At 37.3% G+C, this 12,464-nt stretch overlaps 1 protein-coding gene across 4 annotated transcripts in view; it reads left to right on the top strand.

The window, feature by feature from the left end:
* IQUB (IQ motif and ubiquitin domain containing) overlaps positions 1-12,464 on the top strand; it is a 91,720-nt gene that overhangs the window by 38,399 nt on the left and 40,857 nt on the right. For 3 of the 4 annotated variants that reach the window (XM_082692242.1, XM_082692243.1, XM_082692241.1), the window contains exons 11-12: positions 1,048-1,296; positions 2,624-2,809. In XM_082692242.1, the coding sequence (XP_082548368.1) occupies positions 1,048-1,296; positions 2,624-2,809 (435 nt within the window). Of the gene's footprint in view, positions 1-1,047; positions 1,297-2,623; positions 2,810-6,545; positions 11,125-12,464 lie in introns of those variants that run through there. The other variant, XM_082692240.1, reaches the window with a different exon arrangement.

The following is a 12,464-nucleotide window of genomic DNA, read 5'->3' on the forward strand; positions in this document are numbered from 1 at the left end:
TAATACAAAAAAAAAAGTCACTTATAACAACTCAACAGCAAAATAATTTTAACCCAACTTAAAATGGGCAAAAGAGGGGCACTTGGGGTGGCTTAGTGGGTTAAGCTTCTGCCTTCAGCTCAGGTTTTGATCTTAGGGTCCTGGGATCAAGCCCCTTGTCGGCTCTCTGCTTGGTGGGGAGCCTGCTTCCCCCGCCCACCCCCTGCTGCTCTGCCTACTTGTGATCTCTCTCTCTGTCAAATAAATAAAAACATCTTAATGAGCAAAAGACCTCAATAGACATTTTTCCGAAGAAGACATAATAGCCAACATGAACATGAAAAAGTGCTTCACACCACTAATGTTTGGGAAATGTAAATCCAAACCACAATGAGATATCCTCTTATACCTATAAGAATGGCTAGTATCAAAAAGACAAGAAATAACAACTATTGGCAAAGATAGGGAGAAAGGGGAACGCTTGTATTATTCTGTTCTCTGAAATTTAAATTGGTATAGCCATTACAGAAAACAGTACGGAAGTTCTTCAAAAAAATAAAAATAGAACCACTATATGATATAGAGTTTCAAGTTTTGAATATGGATCATTAAACCAATCCAAATTTAGTGTTAAGATAAATGAAATGAGAAAAACACTCAGTTTAGCAGGCTTTTATTTATATGTGAATCTACCCTGTAAGATTAACATAGCAGGACACCAAAAATCTAAATTCTTTTAAAAAATAATACAGATTTCTTAATATTTTGGCAGGATAAATGAATACTGCTTGAAATTTAAATTTGTGTAGAATGGGAAGTTAAGGGAAATGAGACTAAGAATTAACCAACTTTTTAATCTCATTCTAAGATAAGTTAGCTCTCAGTGCTTCTGTTGAATAATGTTTGGCCTGACTTTTGTAACTTTCTTTCTTTTTTTTTTTCTCTTTCTTTTTTTTTTTTCTTCTTCTTCTCCTTCTCCTTCTTTCTCCTTCTCCTTCTCCTCCTCCTCCTCCTCCTCCTTCTTCTTCTTCCTTCTTCTTCTTCTGCCTCTTCCTTTTTACTACTTAGGTCCCTCCAGACCCACTGAAGTTTTATAAGAAGATTTATTTTTGCCACGGTTGCCAGCTCTATTTGCCTTCCACCGAGTTTGCCGTCTCATCCACCTTACACCGTATATACCGGTGTCGTCACTGTGTTAACCTTGACAATGAGACTCGACAACGAGAATCATTTTTAAAGTACAAATGTTTACTTCAGCGGCTCTACTATTCAGAAGCTGATTATGAAGATGATTCCAAAATTGCTTTCCTGATCCAGGTATGATCAGTGTGGGTTGCCAGTCATGGATGAAATTTGTTCACTGATTTTACAGAAAAGATTCCTGCATTCCCATAGAAACCTTTTAAAATAATGGTTTGGGGCGCCAGGGTGGCTTAGTGGGTTAAACCTCTGCCTTCGGCTCGGGTCATGGTGTCAGGGTCCTGGGATCGAGTCCCACACTGGGCTCTCTGCTCAGCAGGGAGCCTGCTTCCCTCTCTCTCTCTCTCTGCCTCTCTGCCTACTGTGATCTCTCTCTGTCAAATAAATAAATAAAAATCTTTAAAATAATGGTTCTTTTCTTTATGCTTATACTTTGCAAAGCTTGCCCCTCTGGCAATTCTAAGTCTGAAGACCTCGGGATAAAAAACCATTTCAAGAATTTTAACTACTATGGTTTAGATTAAAAAACAACAAAAAAAGGTTTTTAAACAGTTACTTCATTGCCCTTCTTTTTTCATTAAGACAACAAAGTCTTTTTTTTTTTTTTAAGATTTTATTTATTTATTTGACAGAGAGAGATCACAAGTAGGCAGAGAGGCAGGCAGAGAGAGAGGAGGAAGCAGGCTCCCCGCTGAGCAGAGAGCCCCACGCGGGACTCGATCCCAGGACCCTGAGATCATGACCCGAGCCAAAGGCAGCGGCTTAACCCACTGAGCCACCCAGGCGCCCCCAAGACAACAAAGTCTTTTAATAACACTAAGGAAATTGCTTAATCCTTATCAAATCTCAATTTCTTTATTTGTAAAGTGGAAAAAAAATGGCCTACAATAACCCTGAGGATAAGGGTTAGGATAAGGATATTGGTGAATAATACATTTTGAGAAGCCCTGAATACCATATACACGTAAGGTAAAATTTGCACACTGGAGGAAATATATGCATCTTTCTCTGGGTTAAAGATGCAGTCTCTCTGACTGTAAAACTAATAATGTAGCTTGGGCAGAGTGAGCAGAGATTTGGTGAAAAATTAGAAGATATGGGGCACCTGGGTGGCTTAGTAGGTTAAAGCCTCTGCCTTTGGCTCAGGTCATGATCTCAGGGTCCTGGGATCAAGCCCCACATCGGGCTCTCTCCTCAGCAGGGAGCCTGCTCCCCCCCCCCACCCGCCTGCCTCTCTGCCTACTTGTGATCTCTGTCTGTCAAATAAATAAATAAACTCTTTAAAAAAAATTAGAAGATATAAGAAGCACTAACAACTTCATGAATAAAGTTTCTCTTTTAAAAATATGCTCAATATGATTATTTCCTCAAGTAATAGAATAATCTTAGAGAATTGTTATGTTTAGAAGAAAACATTATTTTTCAAACTTGTGTTGACATGCAGCTACAAGACATTCAGTACCTGGTGGAGAACATCTGGGCATCGCAGTCAGTGCTCAGTGCCTGGAAGGATCTCAATGACCTGGTCATGGTCAGGTGGGATAAGTCCTTGGAATGGTCCCCCTGGAACTGCATTCTTCTTACCAAAGATGAAGGTGTTGCTCATCTCAAGCTAACAAGTATCGAAGAGGTAAGAAAGTGGAAATTTATTTGAGGAATTAATTTGATCAGTGAAAATATTAGAGTGTAACCTTTTACTACATTCCGTGCATAATTCTCATACTTCCATTGGATGAAGAAACAGAGAACGAATAACAGTAACAAAATGTGTGGATGGTATTTATGGCTGCGATTAAAATTAAAAGGATGCTAAGGCACAGAAAAGGACAGGATAAGAGATCTGAACATCTTGCAGGTATCTGAACTTGGTTCCCCTCTCTGCCAATAATAACAAGTCCAAGCGTGTCATTCCATGGTAAATTCCATGAGTACAGGGAATTTTATTTAGCTTATTCATGTCTGTCTCTCTAATAAACTACACCAGTGCCTGTCACACATTAGGAGTTTTAGTAAGTATTTGCTGAATGAATAAATGAAATACCAGATAGATATTATATAGCCTAGAATCTGCCCTTCTTTGATTAACCATCATGAGTCTGTCTAAAAAGCACACTAAATTCTCAAATTTTGCTCATAATCTTGTGCTCTAAATGGGCATCATAGTGACGGGTATGGTTCTGAGACTCCATTTTATATTTTCTCCCAACTAACTTGGAGTGAGGAAAGCACTGTAAAAATTCAATACCATTTAATTTTAATTACTTACAAGATGCAATCCATAAAACCTTTTGATGAACAGGATTGAGTTCATCAGAGATTCACTTACACCAAGCAAACATAGAATCCCAACAGCTGATACTGATTCTCTACCTTCTATTGATTAAATTTCTATACTATGAATTTCATGCAAAATATCAGTTAAGAGGAAATAAAGAAATGACTTCAAATTTAATAGTCATTTTGAATGGTGCTATTCCCTGCTTCTGTTTTTACCGGGGAGGCAGAATGTATAAAGAGGATAAACTAGTTAAATTTTTAACTTTTTGGAATAATTTTCTAGGAGAAGCCAGGCTCAGAAAAAGGGATTGAAAGAAAAAACAGCATGAAACTGAAACTGTGTTAAATATTATATTTAGTAAACTAAACTGCTTCATAAATATTTAATCACCGAAAGCATAGCCAACACTACAATATTATTTCATCTAGGACCCGTAGTGGGATTGAAGTTCATTCCCAAAGCTGATATTACTGCTTCAATTAATCCACACACTCCTTTTGTGTATTTAATCAAATTACTGCAGTACCAAATTAAATGTTCTATTCACATGCATTTCTGATTTCAGGATGACGATCTCACTGAATTTCTCTAAGTAGAGCTAAGGTTCTCAACCAAACAAACTAAACAAAACAAAACAAAACAAAACAAAACAGTAACAACACCTTTTTATGGTTTTGGGCTAATGTAATTGGTTAAGTATTAATATTCAGCCTCATTAAAGAATAGTTTATGTCTTGCCACAAGTTAAAGCATTTCTAGGATTTCCTTAATGCCCAGAGATATTTGTTTTCTCAGTAAGTAAAAAAATGCTCAAAATTTAAAATAATCTTGGCTCCCTGAAATCATGACACAAGTTATAGGAAAAGCCTGGAAAAAGGCTTCTGTTCTCTGAGTGTAAATGATGCAGAGCAGTTTCTTGTGTGCACATTGGTCAAAGTAGGAACAATAGTGGATTTAAAGTCAGGGGACTTGACCCAGTGTTTCCCCATATCTGTCGATCGTAATCTATAGGACATTAAGACCTAGTTCTTTGCATCATAAATTTTTGTGAAGGTTAGCTAAATGCATGCAATCAATACAGAGGATCAGAGCAGCCCTGGTTGAATTCTAGCTCTATCACTTAGGAGCTGGGAGAAGTCAAGCAAGTTTGCTCATGTCTCGGTGCCTTAGTTCCCTCATCTGTCAAAAGGGGATAATATATACTGGATATCTTCCCACATTATATTACTCTTTAAAAGTTGCTTATTGTTCCTTTGCTTGTATGTACCATAATATGCTTATCTTACCTTTAATGATTATATTTTTGTTCTGTGAAGGTGCTTTGAAATCCTTTTAAGTTTCGTACAAATGTAATTTAGTGTTGCATATCAGAAATGTGTTAGTTTTCTTAATGAAGTAAGGACTAAGAAGTGGTAGAACACAGATTAGTGCAAGGGATGAGTATTTTGCCCTGGCATATGTGTCTGTAGAGAGGAAAGTTAAAAATAGGCCCAGGGTACTCCTACATAATAATCTCTGCCAGGACACTGTACGCTTTGGCTCCTTTTCTCCAGGCTTTTTTTTTTTTACCTTTGTTCTGACACGATAGAGGGATCTGTAGTGAGGGATGTCTTACTATTAGAAAACAAATTTTAGGAGGAGGTACAAGTTGTATTTGTGATTTGATTGAAAAGAAGTGTTGATTAAGATCAATAAAGGAAATAGATGGTATTTATTAATTGTTAGAATTTTCTTTTGAATGTGCCTGCCCCATACTGTGTTAGGTGCTTGGAGTAAAACAAGGACGTGTATGGATACAAGTCTTCATTATTTCAGCTGTATCCAAGTTTGGTTGCAAAGAACAGACTAAGCAGTTGATAATGACTTAATCAAATGTGAAGTTAGTTTCCATCAAGCAAGAAGTCCAGAGGTTGAGAGTCTGGGGTCCAGATGGTGGCTCCACACTGCTCTCAGAAACCCAGGCCCTCTAACCTTTTCTTCAGCTCTGTTTAGCACTTGAGTTTCATTCTCATGCTTGTGGACTCTTAGGGATGAAATAGTTAAATCATCTCCTGCATTCTCTTAAAAAAACTTTCTTGTATGCTTTGTCCAATGGCTTCTGATATATATATGTATGTGTATATGTATGTATGTATGTATATACATACATGTATGTATAATGGCTGGAAACTTGTCACATGCCCACCCCTTAGCTGGATTAAAGTCTAGGAAAGCTGAGCACATCACACAATACAAGATCAGGCCTCTAAATACCAGGGGAAGAGAGAGTGGATGTTGGGTTGGCAGCAAGCAGTCTGCGGCTCTCATTAGAAAACAGATGGTCATATACAGTGGCAATGCTACATAAAAAAAAGTTCAAAGTACTGTTCTAGCTGTGGAGAGACAAGAAGCATAAACACTAATAAAGAATTAAAGTGGAAACGTACAGAGGCTTGATAAAGGCAGAAAGGTTATTTTCTGTTTAGAAGACAGAAAATGGACTCATGAAGTAGGAATTCAAGGTGGTAAAAAGGGATACAAAGAGAAGTTTATACTGTCAGAATACCATCATAATCTTTGTTTTGGACCCTGGAGATTGGGAGATAAGTACCAGTTTTAGAAAAAATAACTTGGGCAAAAGTTAGTAATTTAACCAGTGTTGAAGGTAGAGTTAAAGAGAGAACCAAGATGACAAAATTGTTCATTCAAATATATTGATTTTGGATGGTGTTGAGAGACAATTACATAAAAAAGACCAGTTTGAACCTTCAAGGAGTATTCCTTATAATGGAGGGACTCTCAAGCAAATAGTGAAATTGAAGGCAGAATGAACTAAATATTACAATTAAAATACATAAAAGTACTTGCAAGTAAGAAGAAGGAGGGATTAGTTTGGTCTCAGAGGTCAGAGGGAGAGTCAGAAAAGGCTTCAGGGTTAGAGCAGCGTAGCAGCTGAGCCCTGAAAGGTGATAGACAAAGTAGGAAGCAATGTTCTCTGGCTGAGAGGACAGATGAGCGAGGGTACCAAGATATGAAAGTGTTTTTATTTTTTTGTTTGGCAAAATATATCTGTGACATTTAATAGAATTTGATTTTCTTTTCTTTTCAGGGATATGAACCCTTGTTTATTCACAAGATCAAACACAAACATATCCTGGCTAAGAACTATTTTTCTCAAATTCCAGTGCTGGCTTCATATTTACTTGGTGATGGTGAGCTAGATGAGATCAGAAAGAAATATCACTCAGAAACAACTCCTAAGATTATAGTGTCCCAGAGGCCTAGTCCCTAGAAGATCCAGGAGTATTTGATGATCAGCATTTTTGTCTGCTGCTAATAGAGGAATACAGAGGCTGTACAATATGGAAATAGAATTTTATCTTTTTATTGATTTTAGTTTTTTGTTTCTCATAGTATTATAAGTTTATGAAGACAAAACATCCTTATATAAATGTTTTATTATTAGATGTTTAGTGAAAATTGAAATACAGTTTAGTTCCTGAAAGTAATATTTTACGGTAAAGAGAACATTTTATTTTTCATATTTTCACAATTAAAATTTTTAGAAATTTCAGTGCACTAGAAAACCAACAAACAAAAGCTAGGTTAAACTTTTGACTCAAGTAATTTAAGTTAAATGTAGTTGTGGAATAGTCAGTACATAGATGGGAGGAAACATCAAATTCTCTTTCTTAAACATCTTTGCAGGTGGGATAAAAGACACTATATTTTAATACAATGATTTGAATCTTCACTTTTTATTTTCTACTTTTACCTTCCCTGCTTCCTAAAATCCCAGTAAAACAACTGGAATTATTTCTAAATAAACAAACAAATGCATTCCATGCTGGAAAGCAGGGTAAACAGTAGAACTATCTTTTACCCTATTGGCGGAAAACTCCCAATGGGGCGATGACGACATTCTGGAGGAAAGATAAACTTGGTTAAGTTAACTGTAACAGCCGCATTCCTCAGTAAGACAAAGAAATAACCTTGACTACATGCATGTCAGAGACCTACAGTGATGAACAGTGTGTGTGTGTGTGTGTGTGTGTGTGTGTGTGTGTGTGTCTTAATGAGAAATTGACACTCAAAATAGGAACATTCAAGGAGGTTGTATTTACAAAGGGAGTTATTATAAAGTGTGGGCAGTATTTAGGGAAACTAAAGGAATAGTGCAGGAACTCAGGGCCAGTATGAGATACAGGCTAACTCGACCCCTCATCTTAAATGAACATGCAGAGGAAGAGGTCTGAGAATGCTCAGTGTAAAGTAGGTAGCTGAGAGGATCAGAAACCAGCTGCCATGGGAGAGTCAGCCCTAGGGGGTCTCATGAACTGGAGAAATAAATACTCCGATTTCATACCTCTCCATTTCTCTAGTCTCCTGCTTGCTTTCCCCATTAGTATAACCCAGAAGGAAAGCAGGAGAAATAGACTTCTGTTGGCATAATTCATGCAGTTTCAGGGAAAAGAGTGGAGTAGATAATGGGGAGGGTGGATCTGGACGGCTAAATAGAGAGTAGGAATTTAGTGTGAAGCTCTGTAACTCAGGTAGTGGTATTTCACACACACAGCACACACACATACACACACACACACGTGTGTATGCGCGCACATGTGTGTGCCTGTGCATGCGCACACGACGTAATTTGAGAGAGAGGGGTGAGGGGAGAATTTTTCTCCTGATTCCCATCAGTAGTTAATGAGCTGTTCTCTTCAGTTTAGTGCTCAAGGAATTCAATCTAAATATTAATATTTGTTCTACATAAATATTTGCCAATATTTCAGCAATATATTTTCTAGGGCACCTACAATTATTATTATTTTTTTTGGCAAAAGCATGGCACATGGTGATTGTTCTTAAGGAAATAAACATCAAAGAGGGAAGTGCTATAATGAGTTGTTTTCAGGTTTCCATGGACAATTCAGACATTCTGGAACTTTCTCAATGGTAAATTACAGATAGGGTTAGACTGGAGACCATTCTGATCACTAATAAATAGTTAACAATTTAACACAGAGAACAGTGGGTTTACACAGGAATGTGAATGACCAGATTTTCGTTAGACAGTGTACAAGAACATGCTATCTCAGAAAAAAAGGCTGGGGAGGCAAGAATCGGGGAGAAATATTCAGATAGGGGCAAATATGCATCTTTGAGAATTCCACTGTTTACCCTAGGGATGAAGCAACTGACCAGATAGCATTTGCTGTTAGTATGGAAGATTTGTAGAATGCCATCGAGAAGGGTAGACCAGCTAGAACAATTGAATGTAGGAAAGGGGCAGTACCTATAGAACTGGAAGTATAACCACTAAGGGGGAAAACAGCTAAGAACAGACAGGCTTTCCTGAATATTCTGTTAAGCACTTTTCAGTCCTGGCACTACAGTTCTCAATTTAGACAGCTATCTGAAAATCCAAAGCAGAAGGGCTAGAAGACGTATCTGGTTAGAGAGCATATCTGGTTAGAGAGCTGTCAGTGGGGGGCGGGGAAGCGGAGTCAGGTTGCTATCCACTAAAATCCTAACGCTAGCATACTGGAAAGCAACAGCTCATTTAGCAGTTGGTTCTCGTGCCTTCATAGTGTTTGCATTCCTCTAGCTTATGACCTGATGATGATACTTCCCTTGGCCACTAACAAATGAAGCTACAGCAGGCGTTTCCTTCTTTCTCCTTCATGAGGACTGTATTATGTAGACAGATGCCTAAATAATATAATAGGACAGGATTTTATATCTGCAAATTTTAAAAACAAGCTGATGAAAAATAGTTACTAGATAGCAAAAATCAAACAGGGACCCTCTGAGGAATGAGAACAAATATCCGTTTATCAAATCTCTTGATTCATGTTAATGATATTTGATAGCACTTTTTGTCCTTTGGGCAAAAAATGGTACTGGGAGAAATAGCTACTACACTGGATAAACAATTGCTTAATTACCAAAAACAACACATAGATGGCAATGAACAGCAGATTTGATACTTTAAAGATGAATCTAAAATAGAGATTTGATTGATTAGCTCAAGATTCTTCCCTAGAATTTAGAGGAAAAGGACAAAGTAATGAAGTAGATGAGCAAAAATAGTAAGTTTAATAATCTTGCTGTATCTACACTAAAGATAACAGGAGCCTAGACTGTAATAAAAAAGGAGGAACAATGAACAAATTGAGATTTAAAGCCAATTTTCCTAAGCTAAAAAGACATATAACTTTAGCTGTATAAAGAATCTATCAAGTACTGGGAAAATTAATGTAGAGACACATATAAGCACAATCTCATGGTATATCTGAATTTCAAGAATATTGGACAAATTCTAGAAGCATTCAAGTTGAAGGGGAAAAGTTAGCCACAAGAAAATAAAATAAATAGAATCATAGATTTTTCTTCTCCAACCCTAAATGCCAGAAGGGAGGAACATCTCTATTGAAAGATTTTGAATTTTGAGGGTTAAAAAAAAATGACCCAAGAATTTTATTTACTTCATGTTTATGAAGGCAGAAGAAAGACATTGTTAAGCAGGAAGCACATCATGAATCTCTGCCTTCCCATTCTGTATTCCAGCCCACCTTAAAACTGTGGCAGTAAGGTATGCGCATGATATCATAAATGAGAAATGACAGTGAGCCCTACAACCTCAAGGTCCTTTCTAGATGATCATTTGTGTGATTATGAAACAATGTAATGAACAAAAGTAATTCCTCAAGTAAAAATCTATGCTGCCCAAACAAAAATCAATCTATAAAAATAATACCCTCTTCCAGTAAAATATCTACTACCAGAGAGTTCAGAGGGCTGACATTTTTCCAAGTCTTTTTAGCTGGAGAAGTGTCAACAGATAGGTAGGAAAGTAGATATTCAAATATTTAGTTTAAAAATTTAAAGGCAACTGGTAGCAGAATGAGGATGGAATTATAAACACATTTCTAGAGAGAAAAAGGAAACAACAAATTTGAGAACTATTGTGAAATAAAGGGTTTTGGTTTTTGCTTTCTAAAGTTAGGAAGTTAGGAAGTACATATTAGAGAAAACTGGGTTAGAAATATCACAGTGCATAAATTCATAATTCATAAATTCAGATAGGTTAAAATTTTCCAGTAAAGGATAGTTATTATAATATTGTATCAAAAGAGTGAACTAAATGCTGTGTACCAGATAGATACCCCGAATGAAATGACATATAAAGGTTAAAAGTATGATATTTAGTAAAATTGTAATAGTCACATGTAAGCAGACACCAACATTTTGGTAATGTTAATTTCAAGGATGAAACTGAGAGGAAAAAGAGAGAAAGGTGAGTTACTTTATACTGATTAATTATTATTCACAATATAAATTAATCTCTGTTAAAGACAAAAGTAAGTTTTAAAAAAGTCACTTGAAAAACCATTCTCCGTAGGCTTCTTGCACTTCTGCATATCTTTGGAGCAGAGATAGTAGTTCTTTTCTGGTTTATTTTGAAGGTTGTTTATATAGTAATCAGTCTTGGAAGATAGGGATAGTATTTACTGTTCACTATAGAAGAGTCAGAGTTTCTAAGCCCAGGATTTCTACCCTGTAATGTGTGTGCAATGTATGTGCAATGTGTTGTCCAGACTTTGTATCACCCCGGGGGAATTAGGGAAAAATGCTGATATTCTGGCTGCTGCTATTTCTGTGAACAATAAATTTTGCTTCATCTCTGACCCAGGAGTCTCGTGTCATCCCCTGTCATCTATAACATTCTGGCAGCCAAACTTGTTAGCTTGTGTTTGGGTAGCGTCTCAGACCCTTAGCAGTTCTTGACCCAGATAATCTTAAAAATGAAAAAAAGAGAAGTGACTCAAGAGGTAGAAAATGTGTCTTTGCTCTTTCCAGGAGCACTGGGTGACTGATTGCAATTCTCCACCCTCTTGAAAGGAGGCAGGATTACATAATATGCTTTGCCCAAAGTGAATGTGAGTAAAATTGTCCTGTGTCACAACTGAGCATCGAAAGATCAAAAATTTCAAACTCTATAGATACTCTTCTAAGGAATAGAAAAAGTGAATACTCCCCAACTCACGCGACCAATACATCATTGATATCAAACTTTGACAAGGCTAGCACAAGAAAGAAATGGATAGGCCAACTTCATGATGAAGATAGATGCAAAAATCCTAAACAAAGTATTAGCAAATCAAATTTAAAAACACGAAAAGATGAAATAACATGGATTTTGCTGGACATTCTTCATTTGCTTCTTCAGCTCTACCTTCTACCCTTCCCTTCTCTGCTCTGTGCCCAGAGAGGCGGCTCTTTGTGCATTGTGTCAGTAAGTATGTGACGTCTTCCAGTTGCTTTTGGCCAATGGGAAACATCAGCAGGACATTTGAGGCCTGAAAGACAGGCAGAGGTTGGGTGTTTATTCCCCTGGCTTCTCCTATCTTTTTGATCTGTTGCTGTCAGTGACTGCATTTATGTGCCTAAGACCATATCTCTGGCTGGGTGGTCAGCCCTTGTGCGCTATAGCTCTCTTTGAATTCTGAGCTTCATTCTTTCTTTTTACTCCTTCAGCTTATGGGTATTGCTTTCTTTTGTAGTGAGGTTTAAGGTGCTTCAGTTTTTCATTTTGATTTCCTGTGACTTCATAAACAACCTTTTTCTAAATACTTCTCAAATTAACCAGTTTAAGTGTACCTGCTGGACCCTGACAAGAACAGTAATTGGTACCAGGGATGATCCCCGCAAACAGACTTTAAAATGGAGTCTGGGCTTTGGCTGCTCACATATTTAAAACATATGGATAACCTCCTTGCCAGGGGAAATAGGACACTTGTGATAGGCAGCATGTGGTAGCATCATGATTACTCAAAATACCACAAGTGGAGGCATAGAATGGGGTGCGAGGGGAGGATAAGCACAGCGAGATCAAATGGCTGAGCCAATTAGTCAATTTGATGACAAAGATTGTGCCATAGGATGGCATTTCTTACACCAGAAAGGGTTCATGAGGAAAATGATAAACTGAAAGCCTTGAAGGTCCAACACAAGGCCCAGAGAGAAG

The sequence above is a fragment of the Mustela nivalis genome, assembly GCF_964662115.1.
Source record: "Mustela nivalis genome assembly, chromosome: 12".
Taxonomy (NCBI): domain Eukaryota; kingdom Metazoa; phylum Chordata; class Mammalia; order Carnivora; family Mustelidae; genus Mustela; species Mustela nivalis.